General features: G+C 39.4%; 1 protein-coding gene across 5 annotated transcripts in view; it reads left to right on the top strand.

Annotated features, from left to right (window-relative positions):
• The window catches only part of Btbd7 (BTB domain containing 7), a 108,497-nt gene that overhangs the window by 51,520 nt on the left and 31,469 nt on the right, over positions 1 to 25,508 (top strand). For 4 of the 5 annotated variants that reach the window (XM_052738837.1, XM_052738838.1, XM_052738839.1 and 1 more), the window contains exon 4: positions 24,130 to 24,338. In XM_052738837.1, coding sequence (XP_052594797.1) covers positions 24,130 to 24,338 — 209 coding nt within the window. Of the gene's footprint in view, positions 1 to 522; positions 583 to 24,129; positions 24,339 to 25,508 lie in introns of those variants that run through there. The other variant, XM_052738841.1, reaches the window with a different exon arrangement.

Raw genomic sequence — 25,508 nt, 5'->3', positions numbered from 1 at the left:
CACAAAGGAGGTTTATACTTAGTTTTCTGTGGCCATAAAATAAAATGAAACAAGTTATATGACCCAATATTACTTGAGAAATTTAATTTTACTAGTGCAGAGTCACTAAAAGAATTTTAAAAGCTGCCAGCTAGAAGAGAATGTATCATTTTCAGTAAGGAAAACTTAGCACAGTTTTCTATCTTGAAAAATACATGGCCAGATCAATCAATTAATAGGACTTTGAAAACTATTTTTTTAAACCCTAGTAGATGATAACATTAATAATAAGATGAGAATCGGGCATTGATAAGGGAACAAAGGTTACAATTTCTCTTACATAGCCTTTTAAAATTTAATTTACCATTGTCTTTCAGTAACAGACTAGTTTTGTTTTTGTCACAGCAAGAATGTCAAACTGTTTTTATTAGTTTAAGATAATAATCATTATGTTAATAGCTGACTGTTTAGAGATGCCAGTTTATAGGGACAATATCAGAAATGACCTAGCAGCTTGACCTACCGTTCCTTTATTCTATAAAGCCAAATTTGTGAGAAAATGCTTCTACAGAAAATTTTGAAGTTTGCCACAGCACCAAAAAGGTATGACAAATCTTTCTTTTCTCAAACTGTGTGTCTTATATATTTAACTGTTTTTAAAAGTGAGAGTACATATCTTAATGTAATTTTTTAGTTTTTAATGAAAAGTGAAATTGCAAGCTAGCTCTTAGGTCTTTGGTGGTACTCGATTACCTGTCCTGGAGCTCTTTTATTTTCTTTGGTGAGTTAATTTTTTCTATCATTTACATAGAAATTGCATTTTATGCAGGACACTTAAAGATCTAAAATGTCCCTTCTTTGTCTCAATCTGGCTAAACAAGTAAGAGCTCATGTCTCTTTCCATTCAACATTTGCAGTCCTGGTTTTCACTTTAGCTTCTTGTGCTTTATGTGAGACATACCTTTCCCTCATACCTAGGATCGATTCATACTAGGCCTTTTATGCCTTCAACATAGCCTTACCTCATTTCCATGAGGAGGACAGTAGTTAATCACTTGTGGAAGGATTTCATGTGATAAAGCTTAAAGTTCAGATCTGGAGCCAAGTGGACCAGTTTTGAATCCTCCTCTACAGTGTCTTAACATGTTTCACCCCAAACGAGTCATATAACTCTTAATTCCCTGTCTTACTGATTTACAAAAAGAATAATAACCCTATAAAGTAATATTCTGAGGATTAAAGAAACCGTAGATGTTAATTGATATGAGCAGTATTTGGTATGTTATAAGCATTCAATAAATGTTAGCTGCTAATCTTTCCGACAGGTAATTCTTCCTTGCCGAAGTCGTCTTTCTCCTCTCTCCTTCTGTCCTAGGCTAAGGCTAGCACTTTACTTGCTGAGCTTCATCCCTAGATGCACAGTCTTTTCTAAAAATCATTTTATTAATGAAGCCCAATACTCGGTATATTCATAGATTCTTTTTAGACAATTATTAGTTTTAAGATTTTTTTCTTATAATTTTATCACAATTTTAAGTTGGTTTCTACCTCTTACTGGTCTACTTTTCACTTTCCAGTTAGCTTTTCCCAACAGGAGTTCTACATACCAATGATACCTGTGCTCAGGCATCTATTGTATGTGATCAATTTGAATCTTTCCATGCATGTCTCAAGGTTCTAGCTGTATATACTATTTTAGAGAGAATTGATTAGTCTGTATTATTTTATTTTACTTTATGTGTACAAGTGTTTTGCATGTGTGTATGTATATGTACTATGTGCATGCCTAGTGTCTGAGAAGGCCAGAAGAGGGCGCTGGATCCCTCAGACTGAAATAACAAGATGGTTGTGAGCTGGGAATTGAACCTAGCTCCTCTGGAAGAGCAGCCAGTGCTCTTAAGCCATCTCTCAAGCCCCCTGGTCTGTATTTTTTGTTTTGTGATTCAAATGAGGATGCTCAGTTAAGAAAGGCTGTGAAACTGGGACTATTGATCAACTTGAAGGTAAAATCACATTTCATTTTGTGTTCCTATTACATAGGACATAGTAGGAAGTTTAGTAAATATATAAGTCAGTAATTATTAATTTTTATTCCAAATCAGATTTAACTTTAAAAATTAAAGCCAGGGCCCATGAGATGGTTAGCTCAGCAGGTTAAATCACTTGGCACCAAGCTTTACAGCTAAGTTTGATCACTGGAGCCCACATGATGGAAGAAGAAAACTAACTCTTACAAGTTGTCCTCAGATTTCTGAATAAATAAGTAATGTTTAAAATAATTAAAGCCTGGGGCTGGAGAGATAGCTTAGTGGATAAGAGTGATTACTGTGTAAGTATAAGGAATCTTTAAGATCCCAGCACCCACATAAAATTCTGGGCATGGCCATGAGGTATATGTAGCTCCAACACCATGAGGATAGAAACAGGAGGATCATTGGGGCTTGCTGGATTCTATACATAAGTCAGTAGCAGTCCACTTCTCTGTTCCTGAATTATGATCGTTTATAGCAGATGGCAGACTCTGTTCCCTCAATGCATTATTCACCTCCAACGAAACATTAAAGACCTGAAATTTCCTGTTTCCATACCCCACTGCACTTTCACAGGACAGCTCCTTATGTAGTCCAGGTTGACTTCAAACCTGTAGTCTTCCTGCCTCAGACTCTAGATTCTAGGTATAGGCCAACGCCGTACTATGCTTAGCTTTTTTGTTGTTAATATAGGTGGATTCTATGGGAATTTTTTCTTTGTTTGTTTGTTTGCAAGGCTGGGTATTGAACCCAGGACCTCATACACACTAACTAAACATTCTACCACTGACCTCTCTATACTCTCAGATCAGAGATTCTTTTTAATTTTCAAAAGAAATTTAACTAGAGGTATTCTGAATGCAAAAATAGCTATAGAATATGATGGAGATGAGATAAAGATTAAAATTGGAGATAAGTGAAAGCCTCAAGCTAGATGATAAAATCACCTAGTCCCCTTCCCCAGAAAATACAAGAGAAAACTGGAGCTTTGGGAGTAAGTAGTTAACAGTCCCAAAGTGTATACATTTTAAAGTTACTCAGTTAAATTATGTTCATAGTTGTATAGTGAACAGAGCGGGGTAGTGGTTGTTAACTACAGAACTAAGAGTCAGCAACCTGTCTGTTCTGCCACACTTCTATGGGCTGTGAAAACCCATCCAAGGATCACTGAATGTTTAAGGAAAACTTCCAGAGTGAGACATAGGTCAGAACAAAAGTACTGAAGAAAACAGTGCAGACTGTAAATAACTTCAGGAGAGCCGATATGGGTATTATAAATTTGAATTTTTATTTGTATGTGTGGGTGTTTTACCTGCATGTATATATGTGCACCACTTGTGTGTAGTGCCCACAGAGGCCAGAAGAGAGCATCAGATCCTCTGAAACTGGAGTTACAGATGGTTATGAGCCAGATTGTGGGTGCTGAGAATTAACTCAGGTCCTCTGGAGGAGCAGCCAGTGCCCTTCTTAATCGCTGATCCATCTCTCCAGCTTTTGGCTGGGGGCAGGTTGTGGTGGTGCCTGACTGTACCCAGAGCTTGGGAAACTAATTGAGTTTGGGGTCATCCATGGCTACAGTTAGGTCTTGCCTCAGAAACAAGCACACACAAAAATGACATTGGTAGCTCACAAGTAGTATGCTCCTAAATGTAGAACACTTAACCACTTTGTATAAGGCCCTGTGTACAGTCCCTATCACTTCAACAAACAAAACAAAGCTCTGAGTTCAAAAACTAAAACAGAAGCTCTTAAAAATAAGAGCAGACCTGTCTCGAAAAACCAAAAAAAAAGTAAGAGCAGAAATGGAAAGTGTAATAATAGGGTTGAGAGGTCAAGTTGAAATCTAGAAAGAAAAAAAAGAGACACTAGAGGAAAGTATAAATATCTACTACTTTGCATCCCCACTCAGGAAACTACTGAAGATGAGATCTACCAAGTACTTCAAGCAAACTAAGAGTGGAGAAGTGGGATCAGGAAATGGCATTCAAATGCAAGGAGGGAAGCTAAATGCAGCTTAGGTATCAGTCACATTAGACTTAGAGAGGGGAAAGAATGTGTCCTGTCTAGACTGGACCAGAGCAAAAATCCCCAAGAAGTCTAGTGTATCAGTTACTTCATGTTTGAACAGTAAGTAGCAAATTTCATTGAGATTTGATGGCTCTTTTAGTGCATTTAGGAAGAATTGGGAATAAATTCAGACAATGAAGCAAATGTATAAAGTTAATACTGAAGAAAAAATTTAAACAACATGAGAGAAAATAAAATACTAGTAAAGAGCTTGGCTCAGCAGTAATTAGTATTTAAATATTTGTTATAATAGGAACACAGAATATTAATTTAATAATTAGAATATGTGGAAGTACACAGCAGTAGAAAGAGCTAAAGAATTAATTGGGAGCAGGACTGGGTAGTATAAGGGTTTGCTTTTTAGGGTAAGCATTTTATTAGTATTAGACTTTAAAATTACAAGCATATTAAACTTAATTACAAAATTAATTTTAATTTTTATTACATTTATGTTTTTGAATGTGTATAAAGGCGTTCGTGTGCCACAGCAAACATGCTGATGGAGATCAGGACAACTTGTGAAATTTAGTCCTCTCCTTTTATCATGTAGGTAGGGCCTCAGGACCAAACTGAGGTCTGTCAAGCTTGGTGGCAAATGCCTTTACCCACTGAACCACCTTGCCAACCCCAAAATGAATTTTTAAAATACAGATATGACATCAGTGCCCATTCGATCCAGAGTTCTCTAGAAGAGGCCACAGTCCTTAGGGAAAAAGATTAAGAAGTCATCATTTATGAAGATTGTTGTTTTGCTGTTATGAATATGAAGTTCGTTTTCATTGTTTGTATTTTGCCTGTTTGTTTTAAGATGAGACCTTATATAGTCTTGGCTCTTTTTGTATTTACTAAGTAACTGAGTGTGGCTTTGAACTTCTGATCCTTCAGCTCCCACCTTCCGAGCACCGAGATTATAGCATGTACCACTACACCTGCTGTTTTTGTGATGCTGGAAATAGAACTCAGGGCCATGTGCATGTCAGGCAACAGCTCTACCAACCAAACCATATTCTCGACTTTATGAAAATCGATAACAAATGATCATGCTTGTAATTTTGGTTTACTTTGTCTAATTTGGTCATCCTGACAACCTCCAAGTTTGATGGGTTCAGAAACTAATAACTAGCCTGTAAGTGATAAAGTTGTACATACATAACTCATAATAGTTCTTCTGACCCTTAAGCCCAAGAATTTGGGCATGTGGGAGATAGAAAGGGGGGCAGTGTGAGAACCAATTTGACAGGTCTCAGGTAGGAGGTAGTGGTCCAAGTAGGTAGACTGAGGTAGTTACTGAAACATTAGCTTGAAGCAGTATCTGTTACAAGTCCAGTTTCTTACTGAGACCAGGAAAGAAACTACTTGGAATTGTTGGCCCAGCCAGGAAGTTTAATGATTGGTGGGGGCAGGGACTTGATTGAGTAGGTTGCTGCTCAAACTGCTCTAGATTCTGGAATCCAGAGCATTTACTCAGAGGACAGAGGCTTCTGTTGTGTTTTAGCCATTCTTTTCTGAATAGGTTGCTTTCCTGTATGGGTCACTGGAAGTTTTTGGCTTCTTAGCACTAGAGCCTTCCCAGTTTTATGTAGGTTGTTTTGGTTGGTTAGTTGGTTGGTTGATTGGGTTTTTTTTTGTTTGTTTTTGGGTTTTTTTGTTGTTGTTGTTTTGTTTTGTTTTTTTGTTTTGAGACAGGTTTCTCTGTGTAACCCTGGCTGTCCTGGAACTTTCTCTGTAGACCAGGCTGGCCTTGAACTTAGAGATCTGCCCGTCTCTGCCCCCCAGTGCTGGGATAAAAGGTGTGCACCGCCACCACCCAGCATTGCATAGGTTTTAATAGAGGGGAGAGGCTGCCTCCCCGAAGAAAAGTCAGAAAAGGCTTCCTGAGCCTTTCTCCACTGCTTAGGTTTCAGCATAGGCCTTTTACGTTAGGAGCTAGTGGCACCGAAAGCAGAGGCTATTGAGAATGCTTTCTGGAAGCAGAGTGGAGCAGTAGTGTCCACAAAAGAAAAAGGGTCACACTATCACAGTCACCATTGTCCTGCCACAGGGCAGGAGCTGTCGTGGCCCAGGTTCTGGGATAACTCATGGTAGAATGTTCACTCTACAGCCATCTCTGTTCCACTCTGCTGAGCTTAGTCACTAGCCTTCCCAGCAATGCTGGAAACTAGCACAAAGCCTCAGATAAATCTCTTTTCTTCTTAAGGTACCTGGAATTGTTCTGTGGTTGCTACTCCAGAAGCCTGATTGATGTCAGTGCCTATACTAAAAACAAAATTAGCATATAAAATTAAAATCCCCAAATAGATTATTGAATTGGGAGAAGCCAGAAAGAAGGGCAAATGTTTTACCACTATGGTGTTTTACAGCGCCTGTGGCATATGCTGGGCAGTGGTTCTAACATTGTGAGAACAGAAGTGAAAGTGTACTATTACTGCCTTTTTTCCTTTGTGAAGAAAAATCCGCTTTTCAGAAGCGTAATGTCTTACAATCCACAGATCTACTGCTGTCTTTGACATAAATATTGCTGACCTCAAAACAGAATAGCCCAGAAGTAGTACCAGCATCCACCAGAAGTACCATGTGTCCTTCACTGTCAGACATTGCACTGCAGACCGTAAACTTCTTATCTGGATCAAAAATACATTTTCAGCCTTTGGAAGATGAAATGTATTTATGATCTGCATTTTAAAATGGACTGTATATTGTATTTGCCATATGTTTAGTCATTATGAATGTGATTATATTTTATTGAATTAAAAATCTTAATAAGCCTCCCCAAAACAGTGACCTAATTTTAAACCCTTAACAACTTGGCTAGCTTCCAAGAGTGTGTGCCTGGAATAATATAAAAGGGCAAACTCACTGTCCCCACTCACTATTCCATTTCTCCTCTTTCCATTTTTTCCATTATCCTGCATGTTGACACTTTTCCTTTTGTCAAGGTTCAGTGAAGCTGACAATTCATTTTACTTGTTTGTAATTGTACCCTCTTTAGCAAATGAGTCTGACTATAATTCTAAAAGAATGGTGAACTAAGCTAAAGACCATTTTCAACAGAGCAAAGCAATCAGTCAAACATGAGGCATAAAGAATTACTTTTGGGTTCAAGTGACTGAGGTGATGCATATCTAATCAAGGAGCGTTAGCATTTATAAACAGTTTTGCTGCAAGTTTGAGTAGAGTTCTGAAATCTTACCTATCCTATTTGAAACCTTAAACAGTTTTTGGTGTAGACTATAGATTTTCTCTATATCCCTCTGATGTCACCTTTGTCCAGGGCATCTTTGTTTTTTATCATTAAATCTCCAAATACTGCATTAACCTTTAAGAACAAACTCGAGTGCTTTATGCCCTGTTTTATATCGCCATTCCAAGTTAAAAAGTATTTTCTATTTTCTGAGAACTTGCAAACATTTGTATTTGTTAGGTATCTCCATCTTCTAACTTGGCTCTGGAAATGCCTATGTACTGTCTCATTTCCTCTTGTCACATAGTATATGTTCTGTAGCTGGAGATTTATCCAGTCCTGCCTGGCCCACAGTCAGGACAAATCTTTCTCACCCGCCAGTCCCACAGCCGCTCAGACCCAACCAAGTAAACACATAGAGACTTGTATTGCTTACAAACTGTATGGCCGCAGCAGGCTTCTTGCTAACTGTTCTTATATCTTAAATTAACCCATTTCTATTAATCTATAAGTTGCCACGTGGCTCGTGGCTTACCGGTATCTTAACATCTGCTTCTCATAGTGGCGGCTGGCATCATCTCTCTGCCTCAGCCTTCTTGTTCCCAGAATTCTCTTCTCTGCTTGTCCCACCTATACTTCCTGCCTGGCTACTGGCCAATCAGTGTTTTATATATTAACATACAGAACATCCCACAGCAATGTTCCCTAAAGAGAGAATCAAAATCTTGCTAGTATTCAAATCACCCCAAGAACATAGAATAGTACTTTGCTCTTAGTAGACTCTTCACTGTGTACTGTGAATTATTTTTTTAATTTGTTTTATTATTTTTATTTGTGTGTGTAAGTACCTACACACTGAGCCATCTCTCCAGTCCCTCAAGCTAGCTTTGAACTCAGAATCTGCCTGCTTCTCTTTGGAATTAAAGGTGTATGCCACATGTAGGGCTCCTAAGAGCAGTCTTAACCTTTTGATCTAATTTATAATGTAGATTAAAGAACTAATTATGTTTCTAAAATTCAGCAATAAATTATTTACAGTAATGACAGCTACTCACATTTGTAATCATTTATATAACTAAATGTCCCCATAACTTGGAAATTCTCATTCTAAGTTGTCTTGTTTCATTTATTAAGGAAAATAAAATTGTAAGCAGTTGCCAATACTTGTTTTCTATTGAAAATAGAATATTTATTTTCCCTTATTTGTATACTTAAAATGTGTATAGTAATATGTAGCCAAATTTCTAAGCGGTCTTATTAAATAAAAAACATGGAGCCAAATATAGGGGTGAAAGCCTTAAAGATCAGGGAAATAGGAATAGCCACCAGCCACCTTACCTCACCAGCTCTGCAGCTTACAAATGCCATGACTTCCTGTCTACCCAGGCTTTTATTATTGCCTTGCTGTTCTGCCCTCTCATTGGCTCTTAGTCGAGCTACCTCACTTCCTTGTCACTGCCTGTCTGTACAGACCTCCAGGTCTCTATGGTTGGTACTGGGATTAAAGGTGTATGTTACCATGCTTGGCTCCATTCCCTAGTGTGGCCTTGAACACACACACACACACACACACACACACACACACACAGAACCTGCCTGCCAAGTGATCGGGATTAGGGGCATGTTGCCCGACTTTTGTTTTTACTTAAAACAGCTTGCTGTTTCCTCTGATCTCCAGGCAAACTTTATTTATTAACATACAAATAAAATATCACCACATTTCAGCACAAATAAATACCACCAAAGTAATGGATATTATGACTTATTGTATGATATTTTTAATATAAGTGTGTATCTGATACTTTGTAGCCATAACAAGTATTTCTAAAATATGTACAATTCATTTGCTGCAGAACCTGTTGATAGTCTGTTTAAAGTTATATGATGCTTAGTCAGAAGTCCTTTATCTTTTTTCTTTTTTTTTTTTTGGTTTGTTTGGTTGGTTGGTTGGTTTTGTTTTTTTACTTTGGTTGGTTGGTTGTTTTTGAGACCAGGTTTCTCTGTGTAGTGTTGGCTGTCCTGAAACTCCTATGGCCTCAAACTTGGAGATTCACCTGCTTCTGCCTCCTGAGCGTAAGGTGTGCACTACCACCGCCAGTATATAATAATGAAGCTCCAAGGATTGGTACAGGAATGAGATAGCAACAGATGGATAATAATGTAGAGTCTCATTTTGCCTTGAGTTGTTGAAAGATCTATTCACTATACTTTCTACATATTACTATTTATATTTCAAAGTGAAGCATAAAAATTTAAAACATCAAGTTACCAGAACTTTTGGTGCTAGTCATAATATAAAGAGCATAAACTATTTTCAAATCTCAGGTTAACATTTAATGATGCCGGGCGGTGGTGGCGCACGCCTTTAATCCCAGCACTCGGGAGGCAGAGCCAGGCGGATCTCTGTGAGTTCGAGGCCAGCCTGGACTACAGAGTGAGTTCCAGGAAAGGCGCAAAGCTACACAGAGAAACCTTGTCTCAAACAGACAAACAAACAAACAAAAATTTCATGACACCGTTGTTATTCAAGATTATAACAGGGGAAAGAGAATCTTTGAATGCCAAGGTGCACCTAGCTTCATGACAGCACTGGATATAAGTTGTTTCACTTGGTCTTTAATACCCTGAGAAACTTGTGCAGGGTCAGTAATAAGTAAACAGTGTTTGATGCAGTGTTTTGTAAACATGAACTTTGAACTTAGACCTGGGTTCCAATCCTAGCTCCTCACTAACAAAGATACTGTTTGTGAATGTCTCCAAGTGTGTTTATAGAACTACTAAAACATTCAGTGACTAAAGGCTGGCCAGAAACATAGCTTCAGCCATTTTTCTAGTACAAATTGACATGGTTCTAGTCTCACTAAATATGTCTCCATGAAGGAAATGACTTTGATGTATTAACACTTTAAGGGCTGAGGAGATAACTCTGTTGGTAAAGGTCGTTGCTATACTACAACCTGAGTTTGATTCCAAAATCAAGGTAAAAAGCTGGGTATGTTGGTATGCATTTGCAGTCCCAGCACTGGAAAGGGAAAACCAGGCAGATCCCAGGGGCACAGTAGCCAGCCAGGCAAGCTCCAGGTCAGTAAAAGTTCCTGTCTCAAGAACAAGTTAGAAGTACCCAAGAAACATTACCCAAAATTGTCTTTGCATATACATGTATATAAAACATTTTTATATACTTTGTGCTTAGTGTTCATGTATGTGTGCTATGTTTTTACATGTTCATGTTTGAAGATGAAATATCTACATATCTATAATTAGTACCAAAAGCTGGGCAGTGGTGGTGCAAACCTTTAATTCGAGCACTTGAAAGGCAGAGGCAGGCAGGTCTCTGAGTTCAAGGCCAGCCTGGTCTACAAAGCCAGTTCCAGGACAGCCAGAGCTACATAGTGAGACCCTGTCTCAAAAAATAAAAAATAAAACTAATACCACAAAACAGAAATACATTTACACACTTAAATGTCTTCATTATCAAAGAAGTATGTTATCAAACATGTTCCTCTTTAACTGTGATAATTAAGCCTTTTCCAATGATTTGCTATAAAATGAGGTTTACACTGTCAGTGTTCTTCCCAAATTGAAGCTTGCATCAAAAAACAATGCTGACTTGTAAAAGTATGTTTGACTAGAATTTCAGGAAATACATGGATCTTATTGTTTTCTAAATATATTGATATTTGAGTTTATATCTTACTGTGAAAGGTTCAGAAAATGCCCTAAGCTAAACTGGGTAATTAATTTGTTTTTCTCCACTCATATTAATTTAAAACTGGATGACTAGGCCCAGAGAGATGGCTCAGGAGGTAGCACCTGCTGCCAAGCCCAGTGACCTGAGATTAGTCCCTGAGACCCACATGGTAGGAGAGAACTTAACTCCCCCAGCTGTCCTCTGACCTCATCACACATGCCCAGACATAGACACAAAAACACACATGTACACAAAACAAAGTTTTTAAAGAAGAAATAAACTAGGTAGAGGTTTTGTTGGTTTGTAGTTGTAAGCAGTAAAAATAGTAAGCTCTCAGGGGCTGGAGAGATGACTCATTGCTTAAGAGCGTTTTCTGTTCTTGCAGAGGACTTGGGTTTCATTCCCAACATCCACATGGTGGCTTATAACTATCCAGAACTCCAGATACATGGGACCTAACACCCTCTTTTGGCCTCCACAGTCACCATGCATATAAATGCAGTCTAAACACTCATACATATAAAAATAAATCTTTCCTTTTTTTTAAAGATTTTATTTATTTATTATGTATATAATGTTTCTGCCTGCATGTATCCTGCATGCCAGAAGAAAGCACCAGATCTCATTATAGATGGTTGTGAACCACCATGTGGTTGCTGGGAATTTAACTCAGGACCTCTGGAAGAATAGCCAGTGCGCTTAACCGCTGAGCCATCTCTGCAGCCCAATAAATCTTTCTTTAAAAAAAAAAATGTATTTAAAGTGTGTAATGGTGTAAATACACCACTTCTATGTTTTTATGCCAGATTTCTTTTTTGTATTTTTTGGAGTTACTAGGTTAAATAAAAGTAGTTGGGGCTGGGGTAATTGGTGCATTTGCATAGTGTGAGCAAGGCCCTGTGTTTGCTCCCCAGTATCACTCACATACATATGCATAGTGGATGGATAATATGAATCTGGTAAATCTGAGGCTATAACTGCTATGTGAGTTTTCAAACAAGTAAAAGCAAAAATGGGATACTGGGGTTGGAGAGATGGCTCAGCAGTTAAGAGCACTGGCTGCTCTTCCAGAGGTCCTGAGTTCAATTCCCAGCAACCACATGGTGACTCACAACCATCTGTAATGAGATCTAGTGCCCTCTTCTGGCCTGCAGGGATTCATGCAAGCAGAGCACTGTATACATAATAAATAAATCAATCTTTAAAAAAAAAAAAAATGGGATACTGAAGGTGGAAAAATTATAGCTTCTCCATTCATATAGAGTCCCAGTGTAGAATTAGTATTATGACTGCTGTTTTTTCATTTAGCACATTTAATGAGCTCTTACTGTTTGCTAAGCCCTTAAATTAAAAGAATGAATACAGCAGTCCAGTGGTATCACTAGGTAATTATAGCAAAAGTGCCTTCATAGAGCAAAGCAATGAACTGAGGCAGAGAAACCACAGAACCCAGTGGAAAGACTTGGCATATGGAGACATGATCAGGAACTTCCCAGAAAAACAAGACCTGGAGAATGAATAGTCCCATCATGATTTGGGGTAGAAGGAACAACCTGGTAGAAGATCTGGAGGCAAAGGGGGAAGTTATAAATTATTGGGGCGGGGGAGGGGGGGTTGACAATGACCCAGAGGGAATCCTGCTGTGCAGGGAAGCATGCTGGGCAGATGCACACCATGCAGGCATGATGGCGGTGGCCAGTAATTCACAACCCAGACGCTGCATCCACGTGGAGAGTTTATTATAACAGAGATGAAGAGACGGGGGTGGGGGTTACGTACCTCGGGAGAAAGAGAGAGAGGAAGGAGATGAGTTTTTCCTTAGAATGAGGCTTTTATGGCAGGATGTGGGGCGGAGCCAAGGGGTGGGATTTCAAGGGGTGGATCAGAATATTAACAGAAAGGATAAAGACCCTTTTGGTTGGAGGAGGATGACATTACAAAGATAAGAAAGGTATGGCAAGAAATAGGCTACAGAGGCAAACAAGGCTTATATAAAGAGCTCTGTAGACCACACTGAGTCTTCCACTAATGCCATTTGCATAAAATGGAAAACTCTTTGCCTACAAGATACAGAGATGAGAAGTGTTCTGAGATACAATCTATAGTAGGTCAAAATTACCTTTTTTTTCCTTTTTCTTGTGTGTGTGTGTGTGTGTGTGTGTGTGTGTGTGTGTGTGTGTGTGTGTCTGTGTGTCTGTGTGCGTATGTGTGCGTGTGTGCGTGCGCGCGCATGTGTGCACACCAAAGGCCAAGCCCAGGGCCTTTTACATGTTTACAGGCACTCTACCAATGAACCAGACTTCAAGCCCCTACTAATTCTTACTTGTACTGTATTTATTTATTCAGGAGGATTTATTTACTCACTGTGGTAGGTCTAGTTGCCATGTATAAGTTGGACTAGAAAATATTGTTACCTAGAATTACAGGTGAAGTCTTTTTTTTAAATGATTTATTTATTTTATGTGCATTGGTGTTTTTGTCTGCATGTATGTCTATGTGAGAGTGAAGTTGTAGAAAATTGTGAGCTGCCCTGTAGGTACTGGGAATCAAACCTGGGTGGTCTGGAAAAACAGCCCTATCCCAAAATTTGTAGATTTTGTTTTCTTTTCTGTTGCAGTGAAAATACTAATGACAATGGGATATAGTAGTGAACAAGGTACAGTTATTAGCTTGTTACCCAAAGTAAATGTTGTTTTTCTTTCTGTTTTTCCAAACAGGGTTTCTCTGTGTAGGCCTGGCCATCCTGGAACTTGCTCTGTAGACCAGGCTGGCCTCAAACTCAGAGATCAGCCTGCCTCTGCCTCCTGAGTGCTCAGATTAAAGTCATGTGCCAGCCCGCCTGGCTAAAATGGGCATCTTTTAGTTTTAGATAAATGAGTGTAAGCCTATGTACTTCTCAGGGTTGTTTTTCTTTAACACTTTAATAAATCTGTGGCAGCAAAAAAGTTGTCACTGTTTCTGTTCCCTTTATGTAGAAATCTTTGGCTAGTTTTTGTGAGACTGCCTTTCACCCTCTCACACCCCTCACCAATCTTTTGCTTGTTTGGGGATTAGAATATATCAGTAGAGCAGGCATAGTTCCAAGGAAGTTTTACTTCCCTTGTAAGCATAGTCAATGCTTTTTTCGTGTTTACCATAAATTACTCTAAGCCTAAGGACAATCTCATGAACAAGATGGCATTATCTACATTTTTCAAATGAGCAGGCAAAATTCCACACATATAGCTAAAGGCAATTGGGAGATGGGTGTCTTGTCAGTCCAAGTTATAGTAGTATATCCTGTTTCTCCCCAGAAAGTGGCTTCTCAACTATTCAACAAAACCAACATCCTCAGGAATGCTTTTTCCATTAACTTTCCAATTATTTGAAAACTTGGTAATGTGAGCATTTAAAATGCTTTGTTAGACAAGGGTGTAGTGGCACACACCTTTATTCCTAGCACTTGGGAGGCAGAGACAGGTGAATCTCTAGGTTTAAGGCCATCCTGGTCTACAGAGCAAATTTCAGGCCAGCCAAGGACTACATAGTATGACCCTGTCTCAAAATAAATACTTTTAAATGCCATGTTAAAGAATCATCGTTTATAAATAAGCATAAAGAAATATCGGTCTGTATTTAAGCATAGTGAGAGTTCTTATGTGTGTGTACTTGAAGCTTAGAGAGGGATCTTAAAAATCTTTTTCTCAGTTGTCTGTGTGCTTAACATCTTCCTTTACTAAGTTACTAAATGAATCTCCTTCAAGTTTTCAGGAGTGGCACTATTTGAAAAGATTAAAAGGATTAGGAGGTGTGGCCTTATTGGAGGAAGTGTGTCACTGGGGGGTAGGCTTGGTGGTTTCAAAAGCCCAAGCCAGGCCCAGAGTGTGTCTCTCTCTGCCTACAGATCAGGATGTGGAACAGCACCATATCTGCCTGCATGCAGCCATGCTCCCTACATGATGATAATGGACTAACCTTTGAAATTGTAAGCAAGCCCACAGTTAAATGTTTCCTTTTATAAGAGTTACCTTGGTCATGGAGTCTTTTCACAGCAATAGAAGAGTGACTAAGACATCCACCTTTGTTTTTTGTCCACACAGTTGACACAAAGGAGAAAGAGCACAGGCACAGGGTGCACATTTCCCACATTCACAGCATGAATCTCAGTGATTGCCTTCTTCCTGTCAAAAGGAAGAATGTTCTCAGGATAAAGAACCTTCTCATTTCCTTAGTAATATTTGCCTGGGCTTTGTGGTCAGTGATGGATTTTGCTGAGCACTGAGGGAACAAATGAATTCCTGGCAGTTTTCGTAGCCTGGTGGTGGTAATGTTTTCAGTAGGGAATACATTCATATGGAACAAAATTCAAAGCTGCACATCTCTGCCCTTCTATCTTTGTTCTACAGAAGCAGCCACTGTTACATGGTATTTCTCATGATTCTTTCCAATAAGCAATCCAGAGAGTCTTGGGAGATAATCATTAAACTAAACTAAAAGAAATTAGATCTCTAATAGTACTCGCTTCTGTTGTTCAGCTATTGCAAAAAAAACTTAAAGGTTTCTAAGAGGGACAGAACCCTAGAAGATGTACTTCCATGTGGTTAAATATCTTACTCTTTCAAGAGAGCTTGATGTGTAAGGCCCTGGGTTCAATCCTAGCATTGAAACAAACAAACAAAAAATAACTATGTGGTATGTTATGTAGTATGTCTTTCTACTCAACAAAAACAACCAGATTCTGAGTATTAGCTACAAAAGTATAAGAACTAAAACCCAGAAACACTCAGCTTCCTTTTGGGTTAGTTGTTCATTTTCTTACTTGCTTTGTTGAACTAAAGAATCTTTCTAAGGTATTGATTTGCCTCAGCATTCTTCAGAGAATTACTAACTTAGATATATCTGAGAGGAAACAATAGCTGAACCAGATCAAAGGAGTGGGAATACTAAGGGCAGAGGAAATGATGAGGCTCATCCAGGCTGCCAGTGTGTTTGCTGAGGTGCTCAGAAACTTACTAGGACAAGTCGACACTGTCTAGGTAGCACTTAGTAGTCCCCATTGGGCTGGTTTTTTGTTTTTGTTTTTTTATATTGGCATTTATTCCTTCCTTAAATGTGGGTGTGACCTCTAAAAGGCATAGATGATGAAATATCATTCTTAGAGGACTCCATCTTGATAACAATCATTTCCACACTTCTTCTTGCTGAATTTGAAGAAATAAGCAGCTGTGTGGTAAGGTGGCCTGGCCAAAGAATCATGTGGCAAGAATTGGATGTGATTTCCCCAGCCATTAACCAGCAAGAAGCTGGGTCCATAGACATGTAGCCACAAGAAACTAATTCTGCCAACATTCTTTAATGAGATGGGAGGCAGATGATCCCCATTGAGTTTTCAGACAAAGTTAAAACACAGCTGACTCCCTTCTTTCATGCTTAATGAAGTCCTGGCTAGAGACCCAGATCATAATGCCCAGACTCACCGCCCACAAAATGTATGAGAAGATAAATATGTGTTGTTTTAACCCAGTAATTTGTAGTAGTTTGTTATATAGCAATAGAAAAATAATATATTATTTAACCATTTGATGTTATTTTCTTAGGTCAAAACTGTTTAATGCTAACAGTTTCTTAGGTTTTAATAATTAGGAGGGAATTGAAATTTGATGAAACACATAAGTACTTCTTTGATTTGTAAAGCAAGTTTGGTTTCTTACTAGGAGAATGGGTTGAAGCTATGTAAAGCACTCTGGGTGGCAAATTTATAATATTGGTGGATTACAGGCAACTAGAATTGGGAATGTTCTAAGTATTCTTTTTTCAACAAGCTATTTTTTAGAGCTGTGCATTCTTTTTTTTTTAAACAATTTATTTATCTTTATTTTATGTGCATTGGTGTTTTACCTGCATGTGTGTCTGTGTGAGGGTGTCAGATCTTAGAGTTAATAGATAGTTGTTAGTTGCCATGTGGGTGCTGGGAATTGAACCCAGGTCCTCTGGTAGAGCAGTTGGTGCTCTTAACCAATGAGCCATCACTCCAGCCCTGAGCTGTATATTCTTGCGCTCTCAACAACTGGCCGTATGCACATGTTCTTTTCTATTCCTGGAATGCAGTTTCTTTCTGTTTTCAAAAAAAAATGTATACTTTCAATTTCTCCATATAGTCTTTTGTACACTCCTGTAGGTAGAGTTTTCCTGCCTGGCCCACAGTCAGGGCAAATCTCTCTCACCTGCCAGTCCCACAGCCGTCAGACCCGACCAAGTAAACACAGAGACTTGTATTGGTTTCAAACTGTATGGCCATGGCAGGCTTCTTGCTAACTGTTCTTTCAGCTTAAATTAATCCATTTTTATAAATCTATACCTTGCCACATGGCGCGTGGCTTACCGGCATCTTCACATGCTGTTTCTCATCGTGGCGGCTGGCAGTGTCTCTCTGACTCAGCCTTCCACTTCCCAGCTTTATTCTCCTCCTTGTCCCGCCTACACTTCCTGCCTAGCCAATGGCCAATCAGTGTTTTAATTATTGACTAATCAGCAACACATTTGACATACAGAACATCCCACAGCACACTCCTGACATAGCATTGCCACAGAGAGTAGAGATCACAAATGTGTGTCTATTCCTTCTAGAAAATTGCTAGCCTCTTGAGATCAAGAGCTATAGTGTTGATCACATTTTATCTAGTATAGAGTTTGGCACACAACTGAACAAGTGAATCTCTTAAAATGAAAATCTAGAAAAGTAACCTGGGATCCAAGGCCAAATGATCCATTCCAAGAGAGGAACAAAATTGTGTTGTTTATTGATGTTACGAGACAGAGTGTCACAGGGTAGCTCAGGCTTGCTTTGAATTTGAATTCTCAGTAGTCTTCCTATCTAACCTTCCTAGTGCTAGGATTTACAGGCGTGAGCAACCTATCTGACTATAATTATTACTTGTAGACCTGTATAAACACAGGAGGTATGTGTGAGAGAGGGAGGGAGGGAGGAAGGGAGAGAGAGACACACACATAGAAGTTGGTAAAGGTTAGAAGACAGCTTTGTGGAATTGATTCCCTCCTTCCACCTTTGTGTGTCTTCTGGGAATTGAACTCAGATCATCAGGCTAATGTGGAAAGTACCTTTATCCACTGAATCATCTCACCAGCCCCTTAAATATTTCTGTCTACTGTGTCTTATTCTAAGTTTCCTCCATAAACTGGTTCCTAAGATAAAGACTTGCTTGTAGATAGTTTATTCTGGGAAGTTCTTGCAGAGAATAAGAATGTGTGATTAGAAAGGGTTAAGTGGAATGAGAGAACCAATATAATTGCATGTTCTGAGGTGATCACTGGTCTGGCCAACTGGACTTAATAACTGCTGGAACCCTCTGAGGAGCAGAAGGGATGGAATACCATTCAGAATTGCCCATAGGGAAGAAGGGGGGACATTTATCCTCCACCATCTCTGCTAGAAAAGTGTTTCTTGGAGTTTGCATATGTCTAGGCATCTAGCAAATTCCTGGAGGTGACTGCTCCAGAATGCCGTTATTTCCATAGCAGAAAGCAAAATTTACAATGTTGTGGCTGGAGCAAGGTCTGGTAATCTAGACTTTTAAAATTGGCTCCCTATAGTAGAAGGCAGAGAGGGTGTGAGGTAGGCACAGGATTGCTAAATTCAGTTTCTTTGATACAGATCAGATGGTGTGGTTGGTTAAACTCAATTCATCATAGTCGGCCTGGTGACATGACCTGTACAAAAGATGATAGAATTAGCCAGAGTCCAGCTACCAAAACTGATTGGGAGCTCTGATTCATTTTTATTATCAGAACTAAGTTTTACACAGTTGTGGGGGAAGCTGAGGAAATAAAGTTCTAAAATGAACGATAGCAGGGTCTGGATGGGTTGTGAGCTGGAGAAGCCAAGCTCAGCAGCTTCTGAAGTGCAGATGTGAAGAGACTCAGGAACCACTGCCATGCATTTACTGGTGGCCATGAGCTAGTGGTGGCAGCAGCATTGCAACCAAGGGGAAGAGCTGATCTTAGAGCAGGGAAGAAGCAAGCACAAGCCAGAACTCGTGGGCATGTTTTCATCCACTGTTCCTTGTACCTTGCTGAGGTGACTGATTTTAGAGAACACTGACTGCTACTGCCCTCTGCCTTCGGAGCTGCATGTCTATCCTTGGGCTAACTAACTCGGAACTGTGCTGGGATGGACACTGAGGGAAATAGTTCAAGCTTACTCTAATTGAAACACTAAAAGTCAGTGCAACCTCTTCCCTCACCTGTTCTAGAGTTGTTTTTTCCTTTGCTAATACTTTGGCAGCTCTAGGGAGGCTACCAGGTTGGGTAACCCAACCTTCATCCCAGAGGTATCTGAGCACTTTCTCTTTAGTTATCACTGCTAGGTCTTTGTTATCACCAGACAAGTAAGCGCCCGAAGATGCTCAGTGAATCCTTTGGGTTCTGCATGAGCCCTTTGCTGATCTAAAACACTCAAGAATTTGCATCCACAGGTAGACCTGCCAGTGTAAGTTTTTCTTACTTTTCTTTTTCTTTCTTTTTAACTTTTTTAGTATTCTTTGTGCATTTCACTTCCTATACCCCAGTCCCACTCATCTCCTGTCTCTCCTTATCCATCCTCCGCCCTTGCAACCTCTCGAACACTGCCCAGTCGAGGGGCAGGGCCAACTCTCCTAGGCTCACACCCTCAGTAGAGCCGCGCCCATGCTACCAGGGCCAGCTCTACTGTATTGCTTAGGCAAGGTGTGGGGGACCACTCTCCCGAGTACTGCAACCGGGGAGGGACGGGTCTTGCTTTTCTTTGCATATCCACTGACTGCAATCTAAAACTGTATTTTCCTACTCGGACTGTATACTGCAACCCTGATCCAGATTAGTAATTACAAGGTAGTGAGAAGAGGCAGCAAATCTTGAAGAGAACCATCAAGGACTTAAACAGCCATAGTCAGTGTCTCCAGAAAAAACAAACAAACATCTGCTTGATTCTAATGTGGAGTTGGAGAAGTTTGTTCTACTAGCCTAGAATATGGGGTTGAATTGGGGCTTAACAGTCTTGGCTCTTCCATACAAATAGCCCTGCTCTAGGTTTCTGTGTCCAGGTGTGCCTGCAGACTTTTTAATCCAGATGACTATGGGGGGTTCCTGTAAATTGTCTTTGTATTTGAGTGCTTTAGCCAAGCTTAATCTTGAGGTATACAGTCTACATTTGCAGCTGCAGGAAATAGAATTTTTTTTTTTAATACTGATCTGGAAATCTTCAGACTTTTAAAGATGAAATGTCTCTTTTTTTTTTTTTTTTTTTTTTTTTTTTTTTTGGTTTTTCGAGACAGGGTTTCTCTGTGTAGCTTTGCGCCTTTCCTGGTACTCGCTTTGGAGACCAGGCTGGCCTCGAACTCACAGAGATCCGCCTGGCTCTGCCTCCCGAGTGCTGGGATTAAAGGCGTGCGCCACCACCGCCCGGCGAAATGTCTCCTTTTAAGAATTGGCTGATCTGAGCCCTTAGTTTGTCCTCCCTCCCTCCCTCCCTCCTTTTTTTTTTTTTTTTTTTTTTTTTTTTTTTGTCATGGCTTTTGTGACTTAATTAAAGCCAGCCAGCACCAGGGTCTTAAACTTCTCATTTGAGTCACCACTTGCTGCTGAGCTAGTTCATTCTCCATTTCTGCTTGTGTTCATCTGCTTCTGGTGGAGAAAGATGATGTCATACACACAGCATGACACTGTCACCTCCCACTTACATATGGGGTGGTAGCCTTTTGATAGCCATCCATAGTTCTAGAATTTCACTCAAGAACCATGGTTTTCTAGGGTGTTTTTGTTACTAGCTGTTCTTGTCTGGGAATCTCCCATTTCCCACAGCCCTTGCCAAAAGCCTGGCTCAAGTGATTGCACACAGGATGTTCATTTGGTAAATATTCCCCAAGAACAGGAAAGAGTGACACTGGGAAAACAGGAGGGCAATATGAGAGTTTAGACTCTCAAGAATTGTCCTCCAGAGGAAGAGTAAAGAAACATTCACCGCCGGGCGGTGGTGGCGCACGCCTTTAATCCCAGCACTCGGGAGGCAGAGCCAGGCGGATCTCTGTGAGTTCGAGGCCAGCCTGGGCTACCAAGTGAGTTCCAGGACAGGCGCAAAGCTACACAGAGAAACCCTGTCTCGAAAAACCAAAAAAAAAAAAAAAAAAAAAAGAAACATTCACCACCACCCCAGTCTTAACACATTGCAGAGTCCAAAAACGGGAGTTTACACCAGAGGCACAGGTTAGCTTGTCTTCTAGCCTGAATGTCCCATTCGGTTTGTTGCCTTGGACTTGGAATTCTTGCTTTCCTTTCTAAGATAGTTAAATAGGAATGGTTGATGTGATGGTGTTCCACAGACCTTTCTACCATGTGCTTGGTGTGGATTGAAATACTTGGTGAATGCAGAAAGTAGGAAGGAAACTTCAGGAGTTGGTACTGGGAATATATTGAGATATTGATATTGGGATATAAGGTGATATTAGTGGGAATGGAAGAGAAAGAGGCTAATGAGTATTTTGAAGGGAGAGTCATTGGAACATATGGACTAGATATTGAAGTCAGAGTGTCCATGAACTTTTCCATGCTTTGCACATTTCTTCAGCATGTGTGCCTTCTGATATCACAAGCATATCTCATTGTGGTCATCTCATTGGTGCTTAGGAGGAATTTTTTCTTTTAAACTTTTTTCTTCTTGGGAATTTTATACATGTATGCAATGAAATGTGATCATATATGCCTCCCATTTACTCCCCTCTAACTCCTCCCATATCCCTCCCAGTAGATCACCCTCACAATTTCTCCGCCCCCCCACCTTTTTTTTTTTAAATAGCCCACTAAGTTCAGTCAGTGCAGCCAGTGTGTGTGGGATGTGGAGCCATCCACTGTAGCATGGGAACCTGTCAGTGAACACATCCTCTAAAAGTGTGATTCTCCTTCAAAGATGTTATTTTAATGTTTAGATTAGATAAATGAATTTTGGGTTTGCCCTATTACTATTTTCTAAAAAGTAAAGTAGCTTAGATATCTTCTGATCTTGGTTCCCATTCAGTGTAAGATTCTTTGTACTCTGTTCCTAACTTGCTGAGCCAGTTTCTACTCCTACTTTCTGGAAGGATCTTTGAACAGAGAAGAGAGAAATTGTGGTTGTAATAATGTTTTGTTATTGAGCCATAATCTCTCTCCTTTTAACATCCAGCGGATTGTTGGTGTCTGTCCGTAAAGCAATAGCAGTCAGGTCTTTTTACTCTGTCTGGTGAAGTCCCCCTGGGCATGCAACAGTATCTCTTATATTTCTGCTTAGCTTTCTCTTATGTAAGTTGTATAACGTGTTTGCTGAGAACTTTTCCCCTCTTGTACTCTGTTACCACCTCTTAGCATTCTGTGGTTTGACCAGTGCCCATCTAAACATGGGGCTCAGACCAACACAGGAGAGTAGTGCAGCATTAAGCTCTGTTGAGAACTAAAACCCAGGAGTGCTTCAGTTCTATAACAACCATACCACATTTCATTTTTATGTAGTTAAAATACCCAGATACTGCTTTATATTAAGCTAGTTCACCTCTGTCATCCACTGTGCAGCTGATTTTCATCTTTCTAAAGTGTAGAAATTCCTCATTTTCCCATCTTTATTTGTACTTGATTTTGACTGATCTTTATAGCCAGTTGTGATTGTGCTGTACAGCATCTTGGTAACTGTGCTCTCCAGATTCAATCATCTGCAGATTTTGAAGTATGCTTTCCATATCTTCATCTAAGCTCATGATCAACATGGCAAAAACAGGCTCTCTCCTATCCCTTACACTCTAATTGGTGCTGTTTACAAGCAGATCCTTTAAGCACTGTTCTCTTTTGTTTTGTACCTCTTATCTGCAAGGATCTCACTTGTGTCCTTAACACATTTTACTGCTTACCATGTGCAAAAGGTGCTATAAAAGCTACACTGAAGACAGCATCCCTGTTTGTGGTACTAGCAGTATCAGGAAGTATTTTGTTAAATGCTTTGTGGAAATCATGTGGCACAGTTATTTGTGATGTATCCCCTTATCTGGTAGTGTATCAGAAAAAGAGAGAAGAGGTAAATAGGTGCCATATGACCACTAATGATCTTGTATCACCTGAATATGGGATTCACTCCTGTCATTTGAACTTAGAACTTTCAGGCTCTGAAAAATCTATAGACTTCATTGATAATATTTGATCTGTATTTTGTAAGGCTCTGAGTGCAGCACAGTGAGTCAGTAGTTATATTTAAATGCTTGGGGTTTGTTGTTGTTGTTTTAATTTTATTTACTTATATTTTATGTATGAGTCTTCTGCATGCCAGAAGAGGGCATCATTTTTTCATAATATCAAAACTGCTTTTTGTTTTATAGTAAACAGTGAAAATTTTTTATTCAAGTTTAGTCATATCCCCTCCATAATTTTTGTCACTCATAGTTGGGGAGAGGGAGTGAGACAGGGTCTCTTTTTCTTTTTCTTTTTCTTTTTTTTTGCTCTGGCTTGCCTTTAACCACACAATGTAGACCAGGCTGGCCTCAAGCCCACAGAGAACTGCCACGCAAGTGCTGGGATTAAAGGTGTATGCTACCATGCCTGGTCCTATATATTGATTTTTTTTTTTTCCTAAGGAGAATAACTGACCTTTCTCAGATGTTTTTACTTTCTGCTTTTAGCTCTTAAAATGCCACAGTTGCTTTTCTGGATTTTTAGTTTATTTCAATTATTTATTTTTCAACTTGACAGAATTAAACTCAAAAGAATATCAAACATGTTTTACCTGTTTTCTAAGGGCTTAAATCATCTCCTTAGATCTTGGTGCTCTGTCAATCAAATGTCATCTATGTTCTTCCTCATGTCTTTGTGACATCTGTCTGTGCAGTCTACTCTTCTTCCCCTTTGATCCAGTGACTCCATTGTACTGTCTTATTCAGTTATTGAATTTGTACACAGATGTGTTTTCTTCAGTAGCCTTTCTCTGTAGATCTGTCTCTGTAAAGGCATCTGATTTCCTATAGATGTCGTATCTCTTGTTATCCTAGCCAAGGAAGTCTTGATGATTTCCAGATGTTTTTCTCCTTGAATTTTTTTTACTACTGCCACTTCTTAAGTCTGTGTAGCCTAACTCACTAATGTTCAATAAGTAATATTTCTGATTAATCTTAAGAAGTATTTGCCTTCTCTTTTAGGCTGTGAGGATATCATTGCTGAGAGCATCTCATTAGATACCTTAATTGCCATCCTCAAGTGGAGCTCACATCCATATGGCTCTAAGTGGGTGCACCGACAAGCTTTGCATTTCCTTTGTGAGGAATTATCCCAGGTCATGACTTCGGATGTTTTTTATGAACTCAGCAAAGACCATCTGCTTACTGCTATCCAGTCTGACTACCTACAGGTAATCATTTATACACCTCTCTAGTTCATTGTCATTCCACATGCACAAAGAAATTCATCCACACTCTGTTACTCTTACAGGGTGGGGCAGAGAGAAAGAAACAGGCTTTGCTTAGCGAATTTCTGCTCCATAGTTGTGCACTAAAAGCCTTCTGGCACATTGGGCTTTCATGCACACTGCTATCATGACTCAACGCTGTAAACAAGCCCAGGACTTAACCAGCTATACTATAAAGAGGACAGGCCAGGTCAGAAGCACAGTCTGAAAATGAATGTCTGCCTTTCACTGATACTTATTCGCTATAATAATTTCTTTTGGTAGACTATCAGATACTTAGATTGTAGACCATAGGTTAGGTAGCATAAAGCAAGAGTGAAATTCCATTTCTGATCTGTTCAACTCATAGAAAGTCAGAGTGTATGTGTTCTGCTAAAGCATAATTATATTTTCTACTTTATATTTTCAGTCAATTCTTGTGTCTTTGACTTACGTGTTAATCTAGCTTGTAATTTAATAATAGATTTTAAATACTGCAAAAAAATTCTATAAGGTAACATGTTTTTAATTATTTCACATTGGGTTAATTTTATGCTAGAACCTATACAACAGCTTTTAATGCTATGAAGCTGTAAACTCTTTGAGCCATTTGTTTCTTTGTGTGTATACCAGATAAACTATAAAATGGCATTACCATAGTTAGAAAATACTAAATTAAAAAAAAAAAAGCAACTAAATTGGCCACTGTGCTTCTTCAACGTTGCTTTGTTTGCAGTAATAGATGCTGAAACACTTGGTCTTCATTTGTAGGAGGGTCTTTGTTCGTTAACTTTGTCTCACTGTCCTGTTCGGTTCCACATGTCTTTTGGAACACATGTCAGTGCTGTCCGATTGTTGGTCGTGAGCTGTGCATTCCTTCATAACACATAAGGCATCTTGGAGGAGCCTCTGTGTGCTGTAAGCTTCTAAATAAAATAAGAAATGAGAGGTACATTGCCATTTCACAAATTGTCCTGCAGGATCCCCTCCTTAACCTACAAGATACCTTATAGAGATTGTATCTGCCTGGACAATTCGTCGTTCTTGTTTTTCCATCACGGAGAATAGAATGTGTTTTTCTTCATCTTATCCCCAAAACATTAGCAGTACGGAAGCCTTATAAGATAAAATAAA

Source organism: Peromyscus californicus, unplaced genomic scaffold (genome assembly GCF_007827085.1).
Source record: "Peromyscus californicus insignis strain IS unplaced genomic scaffold, ASM782708v3 Scaffold_15__1_contigs__length_86483966, whole genome shotgun sequence".
Lineage (NCBI taxonomy): Eukaryota > Metazoa > Chordata > Mammalia > Rodentia > Cricetidae > Peromyscus > Peromyscus californicus.
The sequence above is the reverse complement of the archived record's forward strand: the minus strand, read 5'-3'. Positions and strand labels throughout refer to the sequence as shown.